Below are 25,684 nucleotides of genomic sequence, written 5' to 3'. Positions count from 1 at the left end.
ATTATTTTGCTACTATATTAGGGTGTTAGTTTTTTTTTTTTTTTTACATTATTTTATTTTGTGTACTTTTCTTTTAGGATTAGCCATTTTTTTTATTTATTTTAGGTTAGTTGTAGACTTTTATCCTTTAGGCTAAAAAAAAACAAAAAAAGAAAAATTGTGCATAAAATATTTTCATAAACTTTTTAGTGTAAACCCAATTGTGTAATGGTAAAAGTGGTACAAACTGAGATTATTCTGTCTAAGAAAGATTGGCTTTAAAGGTTTGTGATAGAGTACCCTCTACACTTTCTAGCAACCCCGGGGAGTTCTAGTAAAAGTGTGGGACGAAGCGGTACCTTGGCAACCTTCCCAATCGGCCTGGAAATATCTTGTGTGAATACCCTTGCATTATTACATAGTTGTAATTTACATTATTTAACAAGTGAAAATACACAAAAAGAAAAAAAGTGAATGTCACGAAATAGAGATAAATTAGGGAGATTTGTAAAACAACAAATTGAAATTTTAGAAAACTCTCCTAAATCGTCTTCTTCCACTCGTTCTCATTCACCACCATCACCCATACTTCCTGCACTTCCAATGATGGCTCAACAACAGGAAATCCAACCAAGAACGCTACAGGATTATCTACATCCTACGCGTACGGCCACACCTTCATGCATAATGTATCCCATGAATATGCCCAACTTCGATTTCAAACCTGGCATGATTCAACTTTTACCAACCTTTCATGGTATGGAAAATGAGAGTCCATATGTGCATATTCAGGCCTTCGAAGAGGTGGTGGCCACATTCAACAACCAAGCTGACATCATTAACTTGGTGAGATTAAAGTTCTTTCCTTTCTCACTTAAGGAAAAAGCCAAAAGTTGGTTGTATTCTTTAAGGCCAAGGTCTATTGGGACATGGGAAGAAATGACAAAAGTATTTTTCTCTAAATTTTTCCCACCCCATAAGACCAGCAACCTTAAGAGGCAAATCTCTACCTTCACCCAAAAGGACCACGAAACATTTCATCAGGTCTGGGAGAGGTTTAAAGATTTGATGGGCCAGTGCCCACATCATGGATACGAAAGTTGGCGTCTTGTCAGCTATTTCTACGACGGTCTCACAGCCGACAAAAGACAATTTGTACAAATGATGTGCAATGGCGACTTCCTTCAGAAAGATCCTGAAGAAGCTTTGGAATATCTTGAAGAAATCTCTGAAAAATCATACACATGGAATGCGCCAAGTCCTACAGACAAGCCACGAACAGCCGGAGTCTACCAATTGAAGGAGGAGGATAGTGTGAAAGCTCAACTTGAAGCTTTGAAAAAACAATTTGAGGCTTTCAAAACTCAAGAAGGTAAAGCACTCCAGATGGCTGCAAAAGTGGAAAAGCAAGAACCATGCTTCATTTGTGGAGGGACTGATCATCAACCACAAGAGTGCCCTAGTCTTAGTATGTTGAGGGGAGGAGATGAGGAACAGTGTAATGCCTTAGGGGATTACACGAAGCCTTATAATGCCTACTCCAACACATACAATCCTGGTTGGCGTAACCATCCCAATTTCAGTTGGAAAGATACAAGTCAAAATCAAGCATCTGGGAGCCAATGGAAACCTGATCAACAAAATAATTCTCTCGAGAATTCCATGAAAATTCTCGCAGACTCTCAACTAGAGTTCAGGAATTATTTTGCTCAGGTGATAGAGGAATTGAAGGACATAAAGATTCAATTAACAAAGTTAAATGATTCTTCAGCCATTCAAGAGCGTGGTAAGCTTCCCGCTCAGCCTCTAATCACTCCCAAAGGGCAACATATGGCACAAACCTCTACTTCTTCAGAGTCTAATCTTAAGGGGGTTAATGCCATAACTACTCGAAGTGGTCAAAGTACAGTATCACCATTACCTAAGACAACTAGTGCACCAATGCCTGCTCCAGATGCTAATATGCCACAGAACCCTCCAGTGAAGGTGCCCTTCCCTCAAGCTTTGAAATCTTCTAAGAAGGTACTGGAAAATCATGGTGAAATCCTAGAAAATTTAAAACAAGTGAAGATCAACCTGCCTCTCTTGCATGTGATCAAACAAGTACCAGCATATGCCAAGGTCATCAAGGATTTATGCACCATGAAAAGAAAACACCATGTCAAGAAAACTGCATTCTTGACAGAACAAGTAAGTGCGGTGATTGAACAAAAGATACCGATCAAATACAAAGATCCAGGTTGTCCTACAATCGCTTGCCAAATTGGGACACAAGGATTTGGTCAAGCTCTCCTAGACTTAGGTGCAAGTGCTAATCTCATGCCTTATTCAATTTACTTGCAACTAGGCTTAGGAGAAATCAAGCCCACATCTGTGGTGCTACAATTGGCTGACCGCTCAATTAAAAAGCCACGAGGAATAGTTGAAGATGTCTTGATTAAAGTTGGAAAATTCTATTACCCCGCTGACTTTTTGATTTTGGACACTCAGTCTGAGGTTAATACTGAGTCAAAAATTCCCATCATTCTCGGTAGGCTTTTCCTTGCAACAGCCAATGCTCTCATTAACTGCAGGAATGGTCTCATGAAATTATCTTTCGGGAATATGACTATGGAGGTTAACATTTTTCATGTTGCGAAACAACCACCAGACGAGGAGGAAGATTGCTATCATACTGATGTGATAGACACAATTGTTGAGGAGGAAGTTCTTTTGCATGATGATTCTGATTCTTTAAATGATCTCCTCCATGACTTTGATACTGAAAATATGCTTTATCCACCTGAGGAAGCTAATCTTTCTTCCATTCTTGAGATGTCCCAAGATGAAGCATCACCGTCGCAATATGAGAATTTGCGATTCCAAACCCGATCTATGACACGCTTCTTCGGGTCCATGTGCGATATTGACAAATTCTGGTAAGAGGGTAGGCTTACCTGAGGAGATCACCTTTGTGACTCTGGCCTACCCAAAATGATCAGGTTGTTTCTATTTCTGTTTATGTTTATATTTTATTCACTATTTATTTCCTTTGTTTTTGTTTTGTTTTTTTTTTCGAGGATCAATATCGTTGCTATCCATGGTTGCTTGTTCTCCAGGTGTTCTCTTTCCCTATTCTTTTAATTTTTATATATTTAGACATTGAGGACACTGTCTGATTTTAGTTGGGGGTGGTGAGCATATTCAAGCATTTTTCTTAATTTTTTGTCATATTAATATTTTCATGGTCAAATTTTTCAAAAATTATTCATTTATTCTTGTAAAATATTATTTTCAAGCCAATTTTTGCTATCTTTATTGCTTAGAATTTTTCTGGAGTTACAAAATGCACATGCCAAACTTTGTGGTAAGATGGTTGTTAGCACATATTTGCTTAGAAAAGCTACCAAGTTTAAGTGTTTATGTTTTTGTGAGTGGCGAGATTTGAGAAAACAATTTTTGAATTTTTATTGATTCTTAGAAATGGTTATAATTATTTTGGACATGGTACTAGGGTTTGATTGGATGTTGCTTTAAGGGATAATTTTTATAGACAAATCTTATTAGGGAGCCTTTTTGTAATTATTTTCTTGTTGGATAAAAAAAGAAAAAAAATGATACAAGAGCAACATTTCTATTATTACATGTTGCCTCTTGTTCAAAAAAAAAAAAAAAATCAAGAAAAAAAAATTGCAAGAGCAACATTTCTATCCATTTGTCTAACATGTTGCCTCTTGTTTGAAAAAAAAATATAGAAAAGAAAAAAAGAGTTTGTAGTATTTCATTTTTTTATTTGTTTTGGCTCCTAGAATAAATGTAAAAGATTGTCTATTTTTGTTTAAAAATCCCGAAAAGCTGGTTTGTGGTACTCTTATGGTGGTTTGTCCAAATAATTCATAATCTATCTTCGTTTCAATATTTATTCAAATGTTTGTCCTTAATTAATCTATCCTTTTCGAGTGCTCACTTTTCAATTTCCAACTCCATGAGTGAAATCCTTAGCCATGAATAAATATTTTCAATACCTGTGAGGCAAATGGAGTTGAGACTTTTACTTGGTATATTTTTCGAAAGCATCTATGTGTTATGGTTTGTGGTAAGAAGGTTCAAGTTTGGTGCACACACTCACAACTCTAGATTTATTTAAGGTAATTCTGTATAGTTCTTATTGGCTTGTTACTAATATTTTGCTTGAATAATTGGGCCATTTAAAAAAAATATATATATTTGACCTGAAAATATGATGTTGATATTCTTTTGGTTCGCTTGAATTGCTAGAGACTAGCAATAAGCTAGTTGGGGGTTGTGATTAGAGCTCAAATTTATACATTTTAAGCCTTTAATTATATATATAAAATTAATTAAATTAAATATTTTTGTAGTTTTCTATTGTAAAATTTTTTGGATTGAAAATATTTAATTTAATTTAATTTTATATTATTATTCATATTTGGGGATAAATATAAATGGAGTCTAATATCATATGTATACATGTAAACTTGTATAGTTAAATATACATGTTCATATATATACTAATTAATCTCTTTGAGTGTGGACTTATACAGGATTTATGGGTTTGACTTGAAATAAGAGACATATGAATATCCATTATTCCTTCATACATTAATAAGCCCAAAGAACATCATTCCAGCCCAATTACTCCAGGTCCAAGTTTCATATTATATCTAGTAACAATTGGCCACGATCAAGACTATATCCACTCAAGCTATGTATATGCGAGTCCCACTTTTGATGCACGGAGTGACCGCAAGCGAGACCCAGTTGCCCCTTTCTCTCCAATTTTCTCTGCTGCATGGTCCCATGTTCTCCAATGTGTTCAGCTTTTTGAGCAAGAATTTCCCACTACCTGATGCACAAAAAATATCAGTTATTGAGATTATTATGGCTCTATAAATAGGATCATTATGGAGAGCAAAATAATCAGATTTTAGTAGTGTTATTATACCAAAATTTTATCTTTTTCTTTCCTTCTTCTTTATTTTACTTTATTAATTTTGGTGTAAAGACAATGCCTTTTCTAGGCTAATTTCTTTGGCAAGACTCAAGTGTAAGTTCATGCAATTTTTATTCTTTTAATATATTGATTCTCTTTGTTCTTCATTTTCACATTTGTTATATTAAATTTCCCTTCTTCTTAATTGCACTTTAAATTTAATAGTAACTTTTATATAAGTTCAGTCATGTTTTTCTTATGTAAGTTAGGCTATTAATTATTAGAGTGTTTATTATATTATATGATTTTTACTGCATTCTGCCAGTGGTATTTTGTCGATTTAAATGATATAATATGATAGTATTTTTAGAAGTAGTATTAATTTAATTAAAGAACATATTTTTCTAGTGAGCTTAATCATACACATTTTCCAACTATAATTAATGGTGTAGAATTATAGTTGAGGTTAAAGAATCAATTTTATTATGAAAATATAATTGCATGTACAAAGCTTGTGTCTTCCATAATTATTTTCTGATCACTTCTCATTTTAATTACTTGTTTAATTTTGAAAAATCATTTTCTCAAATATTCTCACATCACATTCAAGGTTCTTATTTTATTCTCGTAAAATTACTAACTGTCCTTTTGAGTGTATTTTTCCTCCCTGTGGATACGACATATAGCCCGTTTACTACCGCGACCGCAGTGTAACTAATTGGGCGACATCAGATCTCATTTCTAAGTTCCACACTATTCGGAACACAAACCCTGGCTTTATACAAAAGCATCCCACTGTCTGACACTGAAAAGTCCTTGGCTTGACCAGCCAACACCTCATCTCGGATCTTCACTAACTCTGGATCCGTCATCTGCGCGACTTTTATTCTTTCCAACAGATCAGATTGCAGCGTTAAGTTGTGAAGCTGACCTACCACAAACTCAATGCTGGATCTAACCATATCCTCTGCTAGCTGAGGTGAGATCTGAACCATACTAGCTATTTGCCCGGGACCCTTTCTGCTCAGGGCATCGGCCACAATATTGGCTTTTCCGGGATGATAGAGGATCTCACAATCGTAATCCTTCACTAATTCCAACCAACGCCTTTGTCTCATATTCAAATCCTTCTGAGTAAAGAAATACTTGAGACTTTTATGGTCGGTATAGATCTCACACTTTTCCCCGTAAAGGTAATGCCGCCAAATCTTCAATGCGAAAACCACCGCGGCTAACTCTAGGTCATGAGTCGGGTATCGCTGTTCATAATCCTTTAACTGACGGGAGGCATAAGCGATGAGCCGATCGGCTTGCATCAATACACACCCCAAACCCTGTTTGGATGCGTCGCAATATACTACGAACTTCTCCTTGTCCGAAGGCAAAGCTAGTACTGGAGCGGTAATCAACCTCTGTTTTAGCTCCTGAAAACTAGCTTCGCACTTGTCTGACCAAATAAATCACTGATTCTTCTTTGTAAGCTCGGTTAGGGGCATTGAAATTTTAGAGAACCCTTCGACGAACCTACGGTAGTACCCAGCTAAACCCAAGAAGCTTCTGATCTTCGGTCTCGGCCAATCCCTGACGGATTCGATCTTCCCGGGATCCACCTTGATCCCATCTTTGCTCACAATGTGCCCTAGGAAGGACACCTGAGATAGCCAGAACTCACATTTCTTGAACTTGGCATAAAGCTTATGTTCTCGAAGCCGTTGCAATACCATCTGAAGATGTAACTCATGCTCCTCTTCTGATTGAGAGTACACGAGGATGTCGTCGATAAACACAATCACACAGATATCGAGGAAATCCTTGAATACTCTATTCATCATGTCCATGAATGCTGCAGGAGCATTGGTTAGTCCGAATGACATAACCAGAAACTCATAATGTCCATACCTAGTGCGGAAAGCCGTCTTCGGAATGTCCTCCTCTCGGATTCTCAACTGATGATAACCCGAACGGAGATCAATCTTAGAAAAGACCGTCTTCCCCTGAAGCTGATCGAACAAATCATCGATCCTAGGTAATGGATATTTATTCTTCACCGTCAGCTTGTTCAATTCTCTGTAGTCGATGCACATCCTCATAGATCCATCCTTCTTCTTGACGAATAAAACCAGGGCTCCCCAGGGTGACACACTGGGCCGAATGAACCCTATGTCAAGCAACCCTTGGAGCTGAATCTTTAATTCCTTAAGTTCAGTGGAGCCATTCTATACGGGGCTTTGGAAACCGGTTCCACCCCCACTGCCAAGTCTATCACGAAATCAATCTCCCGCTGAGGTGGTAACCCTGGAAGTTCTTCGGGAAAAACATCCAAAAATTCCCGAACTACTTTAATGTTCTCTGGCCGAATGGTATCTGGCCGAGTGGTGTCCACCACCACGGCCAGAAACCCTAAGCAACCGTCGTGCAACAATTCTCTAGCTGACATAGCCGAGATCACCGGGATCCGAGATCCCTGAACTGAACCAACAAACACAAATGGTTCCTCACTTTCCGGTTGAAAGACCACCATCTTCCTTTTACAATCAATGCTCGCCGAATATTTAGATAGGAAATCCATTCCTAAAATAATATCGAATTCGACTAAACTCATCTCTATCAGATCAGCACTTAACTCTCTACCATCTATCCTGATCGGCATAGACCTAATCCACCTATTGGAGATAACCAATTCTCCGCCAGGTAAAAGGGTTCCAAACCCTGATTCATATCTATCATACGGTCTACCCAATTTACTAAAGACTTTGGCCGCCACATAAGAATGTGTAGCCCCAGAATCAAACAGCACTGAATATAGCGAGTTGTTAATAGAAAGCTGACCTGTGACAACTGATGGGCTAGCATCTGCATCAGCCTGAGTGATGGCGAATACCCTGGCTGGAGTGGGTATCGCTGGAGCTCTCGGTGCCTCTGATCGGAGCTGGGGACAGTCCCTCTTGAAGTGTCCGGGCATGCCACAATGAAAGCATCCCTGACCTTTGCACTCACCCCGATGGTGCCTCTTGCAGCTAGGGCACTCGGGATAGGAGAATCGGGTCTCGGTACCACCGGGACGACTCCTGCGTTCGGTTCCCCGAACCTCTTGTTCGACTCGAGCCACGGAAGCGTGGGTGCTCTCTTCCTCCGATCAATGGCCGAACCACTACTCCCCCTGCTATAGCCTGATGCAGGAGGGGTAGGAGCCCCGCCACTCACCGGAGTACTGGCTGATTCTGACATACACCCAACTGCGCCCTCAGCTCGCAGTGCCTTCTCCACCATCTGAGCATAGGTGGTGCTGTCGTCCGTGGTGATCATCAAGTCATGCCTGATCTTGGCATTCAACCCGTCCAGATACTTCTCCTTCTTGCTGAAGTCGGTCGGCACAATTCTCGAGGCTAACCTCGCCAACCGATCAAACTGAGTAGTATACTCAGTGACGCTCATGTTCTCACGCTGGGTCAGGTGAGCGAACTCTTTTCTCTTGGCGCTTCTAACCGCCTCGTTGTAGTACTTTGCGTTGAAGAGTTCCTGGAACCTTTCCCAGGTCATGGTGGTGACGTCATGGATCTGAGACACCATGTCCCACCAGACCAGAGCGTCCTCCTAGAACTGGAATGTGGCGCACACCACTCTGTCGTTACCGGTGACACCCATGAAATTCAGGATCTTGGTAATCACCGTCAGCCACTGCTCGGCTTTCATCACGTCCGGACCTCCCAGGAAAACCGGAGGTGCTTGCTTCCGGAACCGCTCATACAGAGGTTCCAATCTGTGGGCCGCCACCACTATCTCGGCACAGGCGGCAGGGGCGGTGCACGGAACTGCAGGAGCACCCCGCGTCTCAACCTCTCGAATCTCGAGGTCTTGTTCTTCTATCCGGCTTGCATCTCCGCAAACCGTAACTCCCACCCCGGGCTCCCCGATCGGCCGGGAGCACAGGCAGCCTGTGGTGGGTTCTCATCACCCCGGCCACGAGCCCTGCCTCGGGGACCTCTACCTCGGCCCCTAACAGGTGGGGGAAACTGAGCTCCCTGTCCTTGGTTCGACCCCACTGAGTTGCCCTGACTCCTGGTGGTCCGCCTGGCGTCCATCTGATTAGAACCGCCTGCGAAACCAAGAGTTGGCATATCAGGTCGTATTCAAGGAGAGCTTACTAATGCCGCTTAATTTGGAAATTAAAAATGAAACATGCGCCTATTCTACTATCAGGCTACTAACATGCTTCCTAACAGGCTTTTCTTTTTCATAACTGAATAAAATAAACTACTAAAGCAATAAAGGCTTACTGAACCGTGAAACAAGCTAACTGCTGATGATGATTGTACATGTCGTGACGATCTTCGGAAGACAACACAGCGGCTACGATACCAAATTGTAACACCCTAACTAACATAGGCGTATTACGTGATTTTTAAACATCTTGTGCGGCTCGTTGCTAATCAACGAGGTTTATGGAAAAACGTGATTAATTAAAATTTTGCTTTTTAATTAAACTTATAAAACAATATTACAAAAGACTCGGGATCCCGATTATAAAATCATTTACAAAAAGATTTAACTGTTTAATTGATACATAAAATAACTAAATGTCGCCTAGCGACCAGTTACAAAAATCAGCCTTGCTGTCCCGATGATCGTACGCTCCAGGCCTAACCGCCCCGACATGTACAATCTTCACAAGCTCGCTCACGGCCCATCAGCTTTAGCCTTGCCTTTACCTACACATAAACGTAAACCGTGAGTCGACGGACTCGGAAGAAAAGCATAATAATACTCATACATAATCCGGTTATGATCGGACGCCCATACCCCCGATCATAACCCTAACCTGCCGTGTCCAACACGATGCCGAGTCCCGCCATCGCCGTGTCCAACACCTGCATCGAGCCACTACCGCCATGTCCAACATGGTACCGAGTTTTGAACGTTCACGGGGACGGTACTATTGACAGTATCCTCCCGATCGGTCGGGCGGTCATACTCCGCCGCTCGTCATACTCGGCTGTCGTACCGACGGGATAGGTCAATAGTACGGAACCACCAACCAAATGTCGGCCTTATCGGTCGAATCCGGTCATACTCGGTTCTTGGTCATACTCCGGCTGTCTACCGACGTGACGGGGTTGGATGGTTCGAAGCCAACATACATAACTAATGTAATCTAACAGGCTTCCTACATTCACGCTAAACATGTAATCTACATATGCATACTGTTATACTAATCTTACCTGGATTCCGAATTCAGGTGTGCCGGTCAACCTGACTGGAACTTTAGCTGAGCGGCGGATTACAGGCTCCTAAACCATAAAAATCACAACACTATAAGTGACACGCTAAATCACTTCCCGGGGACTTAAACTAGGAACTAAAAGTTTCCCTATCGATAAAAAGCAAGTGCAATACCCCCTAAAACATAAAAACGAGGAAAAACACGGGTTCTGAAAATTCCCCAACCGGCAGACCGGTTGCCCAACCGGAATTTCGGTTCTGGGAATTACTGGACCCTCATCCGGAATTCCGGTTGCACAACCGAATTAGGTTCGGTTCTCAGAATTTTTTAAAAATTCCTAACTCAACCAAATCAAACCCAATTCATACCAAACCTTCCAGACCTGCTCTAAATACCCCAAAGAACATTTTCAAAGCATTAAAATAGCCCAGAAACCACAGATACAAAATTTGCCATTAAAGCTCAAGCTTTGAGTTCTAAACTCACACTTGAGCAAATCCCACAAACATGCATTCAAACCTGCTTAATTCTACTTAATTAAGCCTAACTAAGCCTCTGAAAACAATTAAAAACAATAACAATAACACAGAAACAGACTCACTATATTTCCATCAAAATCACATATTTTTGCATAAAAAACCATAACCTTAAATAACCTAACAATCAAGTACTACAAGAAGCTTCATTAACATCTAAAAACATGCTTTAAACCTCTGAAAATATCCACAACATACAACAGCAACAACAACTAAAAACATCATGCATGCATCACCATTTTCATCATTTTTTTTAAGAAATTAAAGAAGGAAGAACAAGAGCTAACCTAGCTTGCAATGGACCTTAAGAAGAGATGAATTATCAAGCAAATATCAATGGATAAATCCGCTCCTTGCTGCTCCAAGGCTTGGCCGAAATGAGAGGAAAGAAAGAGAGAGAGTGTTTGAAAATTCTATTTTTCTAACTTGTATTTTTTTGTAAAAATGAATAAATGGAAACAAAGCCACATATAATATTTCACTTCATCCAATTAATTAAACAAACAACACTTATTTTTCAAATAATCAAGTCACTAAAAGACAAAAAGTCATTGGGGCAAAAAGACCATTTTGCCCCTCCACACTAAAATCACATAAAAATCACTAAAGGGGTATTTTTGGGAAATTCTAAATTCCCGACCATTCCCGACATTCCCAATGTCTAAAACCAGTCCCAAATTACTAACATACTAAATTGTGATTTCTACTGAGCCAAACGCCGAGTTCCAAAATACCGGGCACTGAAAATGCAAAATATGAAAACTACTGAATAACATAACCATGCATTTCAGAATTCCATAAATAACAGTATAATAAATTATTTAAATAGCTATAAATAATTTCATAAATAATCATGATTAACTGCTAATTTCCAAATTAACTAAGCGGGCTTTACATAGATATTTAATTTTCAAATTAATTAAAATAATTAAATTCAAGAAATAAATAATTAACTGTAGAGAAGGCTTAATTATTAATCTATAGTTTAATGCTAGGAAAAAATATACTTAAAATAAATTGTACCAAAATTAATTATTAAAATAATTAATTTCACAATGTATAATATTTTCCTATTTAATATTAGAAATAATAAGTAGTCTAGAAATAATTATCTAGAAAATATCTTATTTGACTAAGTATCTTTTCCACAAAATTTGAAAAAATATCTAATTTAAGTTGTATTAGAAAAAAAATCTAGAACTTAAATATTTTCAAATTTAAATTTAATTAAATATCAAAAATTAAGTTGTAACCACTTAATTTAAAATATTCCATTTTAAGTTAATATTCGAAAAGATATCAACTTAAAAAATATCTAAAATATTCCATTTTAAGTTAATATTCGAAAAGATATTAACTTAAAAAAATATTTAAAGAATCTTAATAACCAATGCCTAAAATTCCTCAACTTAATTTTAAAATTTTAAATCCAAAAGATATTCAGATTTAAGTTGGTTAGTTGTAGATAACTAAATATCAACTTAAATAGGAATATTTAATGAAAAATTTAAATTAAGCTTCAGAAAGAATCTAGATGGTTATAATTCTATATTTAATTAAATACAAGAAAATACATATAGTTTAGCTTAGAATAAAAAATTCTTTAATCTATAATTTTCTTAAATTAATTTCAAAATAAATGAAATTAATTATGTTGCTAATCAATTTTATTAGGTTAAACTAGTTTAATTAACCTAGTACAGTTATTCAAATCAGGCAAATGGGCCTTCACAATTGGGGTGGTTCATGTGGGGGGGTGCTGGGTTCAGTATGTCGTACCCACTACTATGGCTCCCAACTCTCACACAAGGCCCAAAAGAGAGGAATTTAACCTTAAAATGAACAACTGTTATTAATTGAATAGGCCCAAAAACTAAATGGGCCTAAATAAAATCTATCAAGAACTATGATAATTTATTTAGCAACAACAACCTATATGCATCTATAATGAAATTAAACACATAGGCTCACACAGGCACACTTTGGATGGATCCTATCATGTTGCTAGGTCATACACAAATGAAAGAAGATTGTAAATATACCTGTTACAAATTATTTACTTGACCAAGGGAGCCATGAGTTAAAATCAGATCATTGGATCTGTCAACAAGTTAACCATGGCTATTTGCAATCAAGCAATAATAGGTTTTGAAAACTTACACACAAGCTAAAACACATACTCCTGCAACAAGGTTAGCTGGATAGTTGGATGTAGGATTTATTTAATTTTAAATTAAATTATTAATTTCGAAATAATTAATTAAATAAAAATAATTTTCGAAAATTTAAAAAAAATTTGAAAAAATTCAAAATTTAAAAAAAAAAAATTAAATTTAAAATTAAACCTACAATTTTGAAAAGTTAGGTTTCAACCAACCTAAATATCATTTCAAAATTTGCTAACTTCTTTTAAAATTTAAATGTTATTTTATAAATAAAAAATTAAAAAAGATAAATGAATATCTTTTTCAAATTTTAAATGTAATTTAAATAAATAAAATAACAAAATTTAAAAGTTAGCAAAATATCTTACATCCTTTTAAAATTACATGATTATAGTTATCTTATTTTAAATTTAAATAAGGTCAAATCATTTAAAAAAAAATTTAATATTTAAAATCTGACCTTAAATTTAAAAATAAGATAAGATATAATCAAATTTAAAAATAAGATAGATAATTAAGCAAATAAGATAGATACTAACTATTTTTAAATTCAAATTACACTAATATCTTGAATTAAATTTAAAAAATATTAAATTAATTCATAATGATAATTAGAATTGAATTAGGAATAGTAATAGTATAAATATAGAACTACACAAAAAATCGGAAGTTAATTCTATGAAAAAGCATGAAAAATCGAAGAAAAACGAAAAAATTGCGAGCTGTACGGACAGTTTTCGCGTGCGCATGAAAATTTCAGCACAACTCCGACTTTTTCGAATCTTCAAAATATCATAACTAATTCAAATTAAATCGAAATTGAGTTCTGTAAAAAAGTAACTTGCTTAATTTTTTCCATACTATCCAATAAAAATAATTCCAGAAATAGATATTCAATTATTTTTAACAAAAATTCACAAACACCAATCAATCATCAAATAACACTCAATACAACATGATACCATCCAAAAACAAACAAACAATCATTTTAAAGTCCAAATTTCTTGCAAGTAAATCAATTACCATGGCTCTGAGGCCAGTTGTTGGAATTTATTTTACCAGGATCTTAGATCTACTCACAAGTATGTTGATTAACACCCTAAATATGAACTTTCTAAAACGATGAAATAAACACATATAAAGTTTAGGAAACCTTACATTGGGTGCAGCGGAATATAATGACTCCTTCCGTTCAGATATCTAGCCCTTGATTCCTTTCTGTTGCAAAGCATTCTCAATATCTGAACCTGGATCTCTTTCTCTGAATCTTTGGTGCTGAAACCTCCTTCTTGCTGAAAGTCTTTCTTCACGATCTTCCTCACTATGATTGAGGTATCACTTGCTGTGTGTGGGCACTACTCTCACACTAAGATTTTCAAAATTGAAGGAAGAAGAAAGAGAAAGTGGGTTCGGCCAAAGATAGGGAGAGAGAGAGGCTCAGTTTTTTCAGAATCAGAAGTGTAGAAATTTAAGTGTAAATTTCCTGAAGCCTTCACTATCTATTTATAGCATTCTATTAGGGTTACTTTTGAATTATATGGCATTAAAATAATGAAAATATCAGTTTAAATTTCCTACAAAAGTGCCCGGCCCTATACAAGTGGATTTGGGCCTCACTTTTTGCAATTTTGCAGTTTTACCTTTTCTGCATCTGATTTTCTCAAAAACGCCAATTTTCTAATTCAACCATTTAAACGCCAATTCTAACTATTTAATAACTATAAATAATTATTAAATAATATTGTCATTTATCATATTTATTAATTGAACCATACAAAGTATCACAATTAACAAATATGCCCCTAAAACTCTTTCTTTACAATTTCGCCCTTACTTAGTGAAAAATTCACAAATAGACATAGTCTAAATTGAGAATTATAATTGATTAATCAAAACCAATTATATGAGTCTTATAGGCAATATTATCTCAACTAGTGCGGGGACCATGGGTCTATATAACCGAGCTTCCAATAAGTAGATCAAGAATTAATTACTAAAATTCACTAACTTATTAATTCTTCGTTGAATCCACGCATAGAACTTAGAATTGCACTCTCAGTTATATAGAATGCTCTATATGTTCCACCATATAGACACATCGTTAGTTATCCATTGTTATAATCCTAATTTGATCAATGATCCTCTATATGAATGATCTACACTGTAAAGGGATTAAATTACCGTTACACCCTACAATGTATTTTATCCTTAAAACACTTGATCCCGTATAAATGATATTTGAGCTTATGTGAAATGAGTACTCCACCATTTATGTTCGTTTGGTCAAGCTCGAAGGAGATCATCCTTTGCTTACTATTCGCCAGATAGAAGCTATAGATTCCATGTTTATGTTAGCGCTCCCACTCAATTGCACTACCGTGTTCCCAAAATGTACGTATCACCCTGACCTAAACGTACGCTTAACTAACAAATCAAAGAACACGAATAGCCTTTCAAGATTGAGCCTAATCATAACAGGATTAAGAACATTTGATCTAGGATCAACTTGGCGATATTGACTTGAATAGATTTTACGGTAAGTCTAATTAAATCTAAGTCAAAGTTCAATATCGGTCCCTTCCGATGCATACTCCATGCATCCAACCTGAGCTTTACTTTAACCAATGCTCTGGAAAGAACATAGCATTTCTCCAAATGCAAGTAAACTTTGCTGTAGATTATCATATCAGTAAAACCCTATGTTTGATAAATCTAGGAAACTTTATTCACATAGTCATGTTTACTTTCCAATGTGTTGACGGCACAATAAACAGGATCAAGTATGTGAAAAGGGTTTTAGATGAATTTATACATTATGTACATATAATCATGAAATAAATCATGTGAACCATGCAACATTAAATGTTATTTCTGATCTATATTAATAAGTAAATCTGATTATATTGAAATGAGTTTTATTTAGGGCATAAAACCCAACACTTTCTCCATTTTTTGAGCAAATTCCTCTCTTTATTTTCTAGGATCGTAATAATAGAAATAATGTAGGTTTAAATCTTTCCTCAAATCTCAATGAAAGCACCAAAATATTTACTGAAATTTTTAGAAACCAATTAATTAAAGATCAAGAAATAAGTAAACCGATTAATCAGGACCAGTCCCACCATAAGGGATCTGACTATCGATTTTGTAGGTGTCGCTCCATCGTGCGGTCCGTAGAGATATGACTGGTACCGTCCGAACATAGCATACGTGTCACCCAAAGGTCTTTGCTTTCTTTTGAATCGCCCTTGTAAATGGTCGCTGGACCATGGGCAGGTACGGTGGTGCCCATGCCTCGTATTATGGCCTGACATAGGAGATAAAGACTGACGTTGTACCAGAAAAAGCGTTACCGTCACCTTCGTGGTTCGACAGGTACAGACAGAGATCTTCTGCGACATCACATGAGGATAACACCTATCCTAAGTATTCTCGTAACTCACATTGGCCTGCTTAAGGTAGTCCTCGGCTTCTGTGGGATGCTTTCCTTCCCGGGAGACAAGGCCTTCCTTCCACTCTCGGGAACTAGAGATGTCAGGCTCCTTGACGCTCCATGCGTCCTTGCCTTGCGATGGATGCATCCTTCACGAAAGTCCCTCCTTGGAGCTGGGGCCGAAGGCACTAATTAGCTAAAGATTATTTTGGCCTCCTCTGCTAAATCCCACGTGTCATGGTTATAAAAATTTAGACAACAACTACAATACAGTATTTTTGTAATTTTAAACTTTAACACAATATTTTTAAAACTTAGTACAGTAAAATATATATATATAAAAAAAAAGAGTAAAAATATTAAAAAAAAAAAAAAAAAAAAGATTGTGATAGTAAAAATGTAAAAATTAACAAAAGGAAAAAAAAAAGTAATTTTTGTAGGATCCCCTTAATTTATTAGGGGTATGTTGAAAAATACCATTTTTATTGATCAATTATTTAAATTTACCTATAATTTTATATTTAATTGAAACATACCTCTTTTTATATGTATTGTACCCATAATACCCTGACATAAGAGAGTCACATGGAGAGTATCTTGAATATAAAAAAGGTATAGAGTGTAATTTCCCCAATTTATTAATTAGAGGAGTTATATTTGCACCCCATAAAACTATAAATACACTCCATTATTAAAAAAATATAAAGTTAAATAATTTTTAAAAATTACTCTCAATACTTTTTTAAAATCTTTTCCTCACATTATTTTATGTTAATTTTAATACTTATTTTGATTTCATTTTCATAATTTTTTCTAACTCATGTATATATATTTTTTTATTTTTTTCTAAGAAAATTTCATATAATTTTTTATTTTAATTTTTTTGTCATAATTTTTAAAATATAATTTAATTTTGTTTGATAGGTATATTTTTTACGAATATAAATTGAAAGAAAAAAGTTAAAAATACTTAGTACAATTAAAGATATAAATTTTATATAAAATAAAAAATTATTAAAATGGGGTGTACTTAGAAATTTTTGCCTTTTTGGGGTCTAAATAAAATTTCCCTATTAATTATAGGAAACTTACAAAAATACTGCTTTTTTAACAAATGTTTTCAAAAATACTAGGACACGACAAACTTTACATTTTTACTGTCCAAGCCCATTTTTATTTTTTTTATACTGCCCAGGCCCAATATATTTACTTTTATACTGTAAACAGTAACAAAACACAAACGGCACCTCTCCTTCGTGGTTGGGGACGGACAAATCAACACCAGAATCATAGAAACACCAAAAAAAAAACCATAAAATTTGGCAAAGAGAAAAAATTACTAAATCAACAACAAATTACTGTTTTGTAGTGTTATTTTACTGTTGTTTTAATATGAAAAAAAGGCCACGAAAATGAAATACTGCCACACGGCAAAAATAACTGGATTTTGACGCAATCTTCACAAAAATACTGCCACAGGGCAAAAATAACTTTTATACTGTCTTGGGACCTTTTTTTTTCTTTTATACTGTAAACACCAAAAATAAAAAAATAAAAATAATAAAAAAGATCTCCATCTTTCACACCCACAGACAAAACCATCACAACAACACCAGAACAGCCAAAAAATAACCATTAAATCAGGTGAGATGAAGCAGAAACATTAAAACTATTAATATTGGGGCTGTCGTGATTTTTCTAATGTTGTTTTTGGGTTGTTCCACTATTGTTTCGTATGTTTAACAAATGTTAGTTTTAAATTACACAAGTTAAACTAACCACTGAATATTTGTTTGAGGTAACCAGAATGAAAGAATCATGTACAATAATCTTACCTTCCATTAAAGTGGTAAAATCTAGAAGACCAAAAAAAAAAAAGAGGATGGAAGCTGGCTGGGAAAAGAAACAACTTAACAAATGCAGTAAATGTGGGGAGCTGGGGCACAACAAGAGAACATACAGGGGAAGACATCAAAAATAAAAAGAAGGAGAACAACCAAAAAACAACAGTGGAACAACAAAGAAAAACTGAACATATATTGTAATATATGATACTGAAAAAAATAACTTGCATACAAATTTTATTTTTTCCCTATTACTATTAAAAATAGAGCAGTACAATAATATTTAGAAAAATGTGATAAAAAATGAAAGAAAACAACAGTAAAATAACATTAAAACAATAACAAAATAAGCCATAAGAGTCATCAAACGATACAATACCACCACTCACAAAATCAGAGCTAAACTACAACCCCAAAAAAGAAAAAAAAAACGAATTAGTAAAAACAACAAAAACCCAGTAAAGTTTATGTTGTTCTAGAAAAAATAAATAAAGAAAAAATAGATTTTTTTTTACTTGGAAAGTTTGAGTTGTCTGTTGTTCTTCTTCTTCCTCTGTATTGTTCTTCTTGCTTTTCTCTCTCAAAACCCAAGTAGAAAAATGAATGAAATGAGTGAACTTTGTAAGTTTTTGAAATAGTGAAGAGTGGGGAGAAGGATTTTATGTAAAGTCTTTGTTGATTGTCTTTATCTTAAACACCAATCTCAATAAATTTTCTATAGATATCAACCCACAAAAAGAGATAGAGAGAGAAATAAAATACATATTTAAATTCTTGTGAATGGGGATCACGTGGGTGGGTTGTGCCCACTTTCAAATTTAAGTAAAAAACTAATTATTAAAAAAGTGATATAAGTCATTAATAAACTAAACACATGTAAAGAGAATACATATATAAAAGAGATACTAACCCACAAAAAGAGTTAGAGAGAGAAATAAAATACATATATGTACTAAAAGAAGAAGAAGATGAACAGTATATGTGGGGGAGTGGGATAAAATAAATGATTTAACACTTTTTTTGTATTTGAAAATAATAAATAAAAATAAAAAAGTATAAACTGTCACAAAAATTTGACAAAAACATTCAAATCTAACTTTTTTAAAAACATTTACTTTCTTAAAAAAGTGGCACAACCCCAAGAAGACAACAGTAAGCCACAAACCCATCATATACAATTTGAACCAAAAATTTGGAAAAGTTAGTAAAGGATATAAATTTCCATAATTATTCTAAGATATCAAGGCCCATGCCTAAATCTCATATTGCTCGCGAAGCCCGACCCAAAACCATTGGGCTATGCATCCAATGGTCCAAATAGACAATAACACAAAGACACCCAGTGACGTTGACGGTGGTCGCTGCTGCACATTAACTTAGGGTTTCTGACTGTAGCCCCAATGCAATTGTCTTCTAAAGTTGGAGAAGGTTTGGTTCGCAAATTCCTCTCTCTCTTTCGCAATGGCGAAAAATAGAAACAAGAAGAAAAGAGATAGCTCTGCTATGGAAGTAACGGAAGATTTGGTTTCCGATGTCCCTCAAGGTAATATTTTACTCGGTTTCAGGAAAGGCCTCTCTTAAGTAGCTGACAAATCTTTGAAACAATATATACATACGATTTTGATTAAATTTAATGAAGTTTCTTTTGTAATTGGATTCAAAATCTGCTTTACTTTCAGCAATGGACACTTCAGAGACTGGAGCTCGAAACGTGGCCACCGTTTCTCCCAATATGTACGTATCGAAACTGAAATGCCCATTTAGCTATGTGATAATTATGCCTTTCGGTCTAAATTGTAGTCGTTTTCTTTGTAAGCTTAGTGGGTTTTGTTAATTCTTTCTTCAAAATCCTGGTATTTGGCCCTGCTTTTAGAGGTGTATCAATGAATGTATTATCTTAGTTGACAGGATTGAGATTTAAAGGAAAGATGATTGATTAAGAGCCAATTAATTAAATTGGTATGAGTTTTTGTAGTAACAGTAGGAAGGAACTGTTTCATTCATAAGCATCCTGCGTATTCACTGAATCTATAGAGTTACATTGGGGTGTTCATTGGATCAAATCCAATGAATTTGGACCCATCCGATCCAATCCAATTATTTATTGGATATTGGATTTTGCCATCCGATCCAATCCAATTGAATTGAGTCATCCGATCCGATCCAATGGATGTATTGGATTGGATCGGTTTCATCCATTGGATGCTTTAACTGGTTTTTTATTGGATTGGATTGGATCCATCCAATAGATCAAGCAAAAGTCTTAATAAACAAGTCCAATACATCAAATGCAAATATTATATAAAATATTAAATCAATATGTGCAGGTGTATAATAAAACCTATTAATAATTAATATATTTTTTTAAAACAAAATAATTAAATATATGAAATTATAAATATTAAATATGATTGGATGGACATTGGATGATATTGGATTGGGTCGGTTCGGTTATCTATTGGATCGGATGTCTCATCCGATTGGATATCCGATTTATTGGATTGGATGGGATTGGATCGGTCGGTTGGGATTGGATCGGATGACTTTCTGCACACCCCTAATAGAGTATATGCTATTTCTACCTAGGAATGTGATTGTGTTTTTTACCCTCTAAAAGTTTGTAAGTTCAGCTGCTAGAGGACTAAAAACAAGAAAGATCTAGGCGTTGTTTGGCATAAATAGTTTGAAAGTATTGTATGAAACTTATATAGATATTTTTGATATTGTATGAAAGTATTGTTCTTGAGAATATTTGATTTTTGTGGTTGGTATATTTTATCAATTTATTTATTTATAAAAGAATGACATGAAGAAGCCAAAACTAGTAAATGAAAAAAGGGAAAGTTTCGGAATTCACGTTACAATGCCAACATGACCCCATATAATACAGTTGCCTATAAACAACTTGAAATAAATGAATGAAGAATACTTGTATATTTGCTTCATATTCTCGTTTAAATGTTATGAAGTTGGTATGGTTACCAATCTTGGTTTCATTTCAGGCTGTTTCCTGATATGTATCCTGTACATCTACACTAAAATCAACGTTCATCTCACTGTAATTTTTTTCTTTAAAACAGGAAGGTAAAGAAGGGAAGACCAATGAAGAGGTCCAAAAATGTCCGGAAGATGAAATCCATAGCGAAAGCAATATCTAAGAGCGAGAAAACAGTTGAGAAAGTTTTGAAGCATGACGACAAAAAATCGAGAACACAGTCTGCCAAATTGCTATACGAGTAAAGAGCTACTATTTTGTATTAAGGGATTGCAAGAAGTTAGTTTTTCGTGTCAAATTCTCCTATTATTTTTTCTGATGATTATTATTAGTTTATATATATATGCCAACTTGTCAATGCTATTTTTCTGATGCTTAGGTTGGTGGGGAATGGTCATTATCATTTCGGCTCGTTTTGATTTTTAATTTTGAGGTAAATAATAAATCCATAAATAAAGTGTGTGGTGTGGGGAAGGTTAAATTGTTATTGAAAAATGTGTAACAGCAAGAGGAGCTGTAAACCAAAGTAATTAGTATAACCTTGATAGTAATTTCCCTCTCAACTCCTCCACCTCTCAATTTACTTGCGATCAACTATCCAACTTCAAATTTTGGTAGAAAATTTTTTTAGGACTTGTTTGGAACGACGTATAAGGTCGTATTGTATTGTATTATATTGAATTGTATTTTATGTAAAATTATATATGGTATTAACTTTTATGGACACTTAAATATATAATATTTTAGTATAAATTAAAGTTTAACATATTACATAGTATTACATAAAAATATGATATATAATCTAATTCAATATAATACAATACGACCTAATACAACATTTCAAACGAGCTCTTAAAGTATTATTTTGTTTGCATTTTTTAAGTGTCATTTACACAGCTTATTGCTTAAAAATTGACCAAGGTGATCATATTTACCAAAATTCAAAAACTTATTAATCATTTTCAAATTAAATAAAATTAACTAATTAATTTAACATATACAAAAATCATAATTAGAAAAATTTTACTATCTTCTTCAAACCTGCCAACAACACCCACTGTCACAAGGTTAATTTCTCACACTCAAATTTTTCCTGCGATGGCCTAGATTCACCCGAATCTAGTCAGCCAACCCAACAACCCGTTAGTATGCACACACACTCACGGTTTCACTCTTTACCCAGCGTCACTCAACAACACACAATTGCTATCAAGTAAATGCATACACAAGCATAAGAACACACAGTATACAGGAAACCCTTTTCCCAACCTTGTTATTCACACAATATCAAGGATTACACAATGTTCACGCTGGACATCACACACTGATGACTCTAGCGCCCAAAGCCTACTATATTACACAATAATAGGTTGCGGTTGACATCCCCAACCGCCTAGGCCATGCTGGACACACCAGCACATTACACATCAGCATAATCTATGCAAACTAACTAACACCCGCGTGTCAGCCATCCAAGCCCTCGCCTAGATTCCTTGCATCTGTCCTCCAACAGATCACTTAAGCCCACATGCATGTCTTTGGATAGACATAAGTAACTTCCGATAACCGTCATTCACGTGTGTCACCATGCACACTGTCTGAGTAACCGTTTGCATGCATGCCCATGCAAAGTCACGTCCATCTAAGCCCATCACGTAGCCAAGCTCAGCTAACATTCCCTAATGTTGCTGAGCGCCTATACTGCTGCTGCTGCTGCCCCAAGGCAGGTGCACTTCACTCATATGCCGCCATCCCACAAGCTAAGCATTGAGTGATGTCAAGGTCCGCCGAGCGAACCCAAGTTAGGGTCTCACAAACCACCCCCACCAGAAGGAATCGACGTCCTCGTCGATATACTTCTGACATAGGACTGGACCTCGTCTTCAAACTGCCACAAAGTCACAGCCTTTTCCCATGTAGCGTCAACTACATCTTCACCTTCCCATTGAACCAAATACTCAGTTCTCTGGTTTTTCTTGCTGGCTCCAAAAGTGCGATGATCAAGGATCTTCGACAACTTCTTCTCAAATTGCTTCCTTACATTAGGCGGTGCCCTCACCCCTTGCTGTCTTCCTTCCTCTTTGTCCTCATGGTACTTCTTCAAGAAACTAACATGGAAAGTCGGATGTAGCTTGAAACGTTCCGGCAGCTTCAACTTATATGCTACATCCCCCACTTTCTGGACAACTTCGAAAGGACCATCGTATTTCTGGACCAAGCCCTTATGATACCTCTTATCGGTTATCTTCTTCCAAATCTGTGGAGTGAGTTTCAACAACACTCGATCTGCAACAGAAAATTCCAAATCCCTCCTATGCTTATCAGCATATTTCTTCATCCTCCGTGAAGCTTTTCCCAGGCTGTCCCTAGCCAATTCCAACAACTCAGTTCTATCCCTCGCGAACTGATATGCTGCAGGACAAACCCCTTGAGATTTCTGTTTTGCCACTTCATGTGGCGTCAGAGGTTGTCTTCCCAAGACAATCTCCGTTGGACTCATTCCCGTTGTAGAAGATTGTTGAATGTTGTAGCAGAATTGGGCCACATCAAGCAACTCAACCCAATTTCTCTGACTGGCAATCACATAGTGCCTCAAGTACTCTTCCAGCAACTGATTCATTCTTTCCGTTTGACCATCAGTTTGGGGATGATTCGTAGTTGAAAACTTAAGGTCTGAACCAAGCATGTTGAACAATGTCGTCCAAAACTTCCCCGTGAATCTGGAATCCCGATCACTTATAATGTCTTTGGGTAACCCAAAGTACTTGACCACATTCTTCATGATCAGTTCTGCTGCCACATCTGCTGGACACGCATGAGGCGCAGGAATGAATATGTCGTATTTCGAAAATCGATCCACCACCACCAGGATAGACCGAAACCCTGTCACTTCTGGAAATCCCACAATGAAATCCATGCTTATTGACTGCCATGGTTTCTCTGGGATTGGCAGAGGTTGAAGCAACCCAGCTTCTTGCCTTCTTTCTGTCTTGTCTTGTTGACACACAAGGCATGTCCTCACATACACTTCTATATCTTGCTCCATTTTTGGCCAGTAGTAAGACTTTGACAACAAAGCTAGCATTCTAGCCACACCCGAGTGACCAACCCACTTGGGATCGTGGGTTTCTTTAAGTAACTCTCTTCTCAAAGTTCCACTGTTCGGTACAAACAACCTGCCACCCTTGGCATAGAGAAGACCATCTTCTTCCCAGTACCGCACCAATTCTCCCTTTCTTGCTTCTTCAAGAAGCTTCTTGTAACCAGGATCGAGTAAGGACTGCTCCCTCACCCGGTCGAAGAAAGTTGAACTCACCTGAGTCAACGCACCAACAAAAACTTGTACATCCTTTCGGCTAAGTGCATCAGCCACTTGATTCTGCTTCCCCGGTCTATGAACCCACACAAAATCAAATTCAGCCAAGTACTCTTGCCAACGAGCTTGCTTCAGAGTTAATTTCTTCTGAGATTTAAAGTATGTGTTGGCTACATTATCCGTCACCACTGTAAACTTTGTTCCCAAAAGATAGTGCCTCCACACATCTAAACAATGCACCACCGCAGCCATTTCCTTCTCATGAGCCGAATACCTTTGTTCAGCATCCTTTAACTTCCAACTTTCAAAAGCTATTGGATGGCCATCTTGCACCAGAACTCCACCCAAGGCACGATCCGATGCATCAGTTTGGACTTCGAATGGTAAATCAAAATCAGGCAACTTTAGTATTGGTTCCGAAGACACCGCCACTTTCAGCTTCTCGAATGCCTCATTGCATTCCTCAGACCAACACCATTTATGATCCTTTTTAAGAAGATCAGTAAGAGCGCTCACCCTCTTGGAGTACCCTTTAATGAATTTTCGATAGTAATTAGCCAGCCCCAAAAATGACCGCAACTCCGCTACTTTAGTGGGGATAGGCCAATCCATGATTGCCTTAACTTTTCCCTCATCCATTCTCAATTTCCCTTGACCAACCCAATGACCAAGGAATTTCACCTCCTTCCGACAAAACTCGCACTTCTCCTTTTTAATGTACAACTTTTCCTCTCTCAACCTTGTCAACACCTTCCGTAGATGTTGCAAGTGTTCCTCTAACGAATTGCTATAAATCACAATATCATCAAGATATACTACAACGAATCTATCCAAAAACTCGTATAGCACATCATTCATCAGGTTGCAAAATGTTGCAGGGGCATTTGTCAAACCGAAAGGCATCACCAAAAATTCGAAAGACCCATACCTTGTTACACAGGTTGTCTTTGCTTCATCCCCCACTGCAATTCGGACCTGTCAGTACCCCGCCCGGAGATCCAATTTGGTGAAGTATGACGCCTTTGTCAGCCTATCGAACAAGTCTGCCGCATTTGGCACCGGATACTTGTTCTTTACTGTCACTTTGTTCAACGCCCTATAGTCCACACACATTCTCAACGATCCATCTGATTTCTTTTGAAATAATACCGAGCACCATATGGAGCTTTAGAAGGCACCATGTATCCTGATTCCACCATCCCGTTCAATTGTTTCCTGAGTTCTTCCAACTCCGAAGGACCCATCTTGTACGGCGCCTTTGC

The 25,684-nt window shown here is 36.4% G+C and overlaps 2 protein-coding genes and 1 non-coding gene across 3 annotated transcripts; 2 read left to right on the top strand and 1 right to left on the bottom strand.

Moving 5' to 3' along the window:
* Positions 1–453: 453 nt before the first annotated feature.
* Positions 454–2,901, top strand: LOC115695134 (uncharacterized). Its single transcript, XM_030622224.2, has one exon. It carries the CDS (start codon positions 454–456, stop codon positions 2,899–2,901), a length of 2,448 nt encoding a protein of 815 aa, XP_030478084.2.
* On the bottom strand, positions 967–1,073 carry LOC133039546 (small nucleolar RNA R71). Its single transcript, XR_009688686.1, has one exon. It is a non-coding gene; the product is annotated as a small nucleolar RNA R71 (small nucleolar RNA).
* A 16,545-nt stretch (positions 2,902–19,446) lies between the features above and the next one.
* On the top strand, positions 19,447–21,469 carry LOC115695687 (uncharacterized). Its single transcript, XM_030622753.2, has 3 exons — positions 19,447–19,654; positions 19,791–19,845; positions 21,192–21,469. The coding sequence occupies exons 1-3, from the start codon at positions 19,573–19,575 to the stop codon at positions 21,349–21,351; spliced, it is 297 nt and encodes a 98-aa protein (XP_030478613.1). The 5' UTR covers positions 19,447–19,572; the 3' UTR covers positions 21,352–21,469.
* Positions 21,470–25,684: the final 4,215 nt, after the last annotated feature.

Source organism: Cannabis sativa, chromosome 6 (genome assembly GCF_029168945.1).
Source record: "Cannabis sativa cultivar Pink pepper isolate KNU-18-1 chromosome 6, ASM2916894v1, whole genome shotgun sequence".
Taxonomy (NCBI): Eukaryota; Viridiplantae; Streptophyta; class Magnoliopsida; order Rosales; family Cannabaceae; genus Cannabis; species Cannabis sativa.
This window is presented reverse-complemented; position numbering and strand designations above follow the sequence as displayed.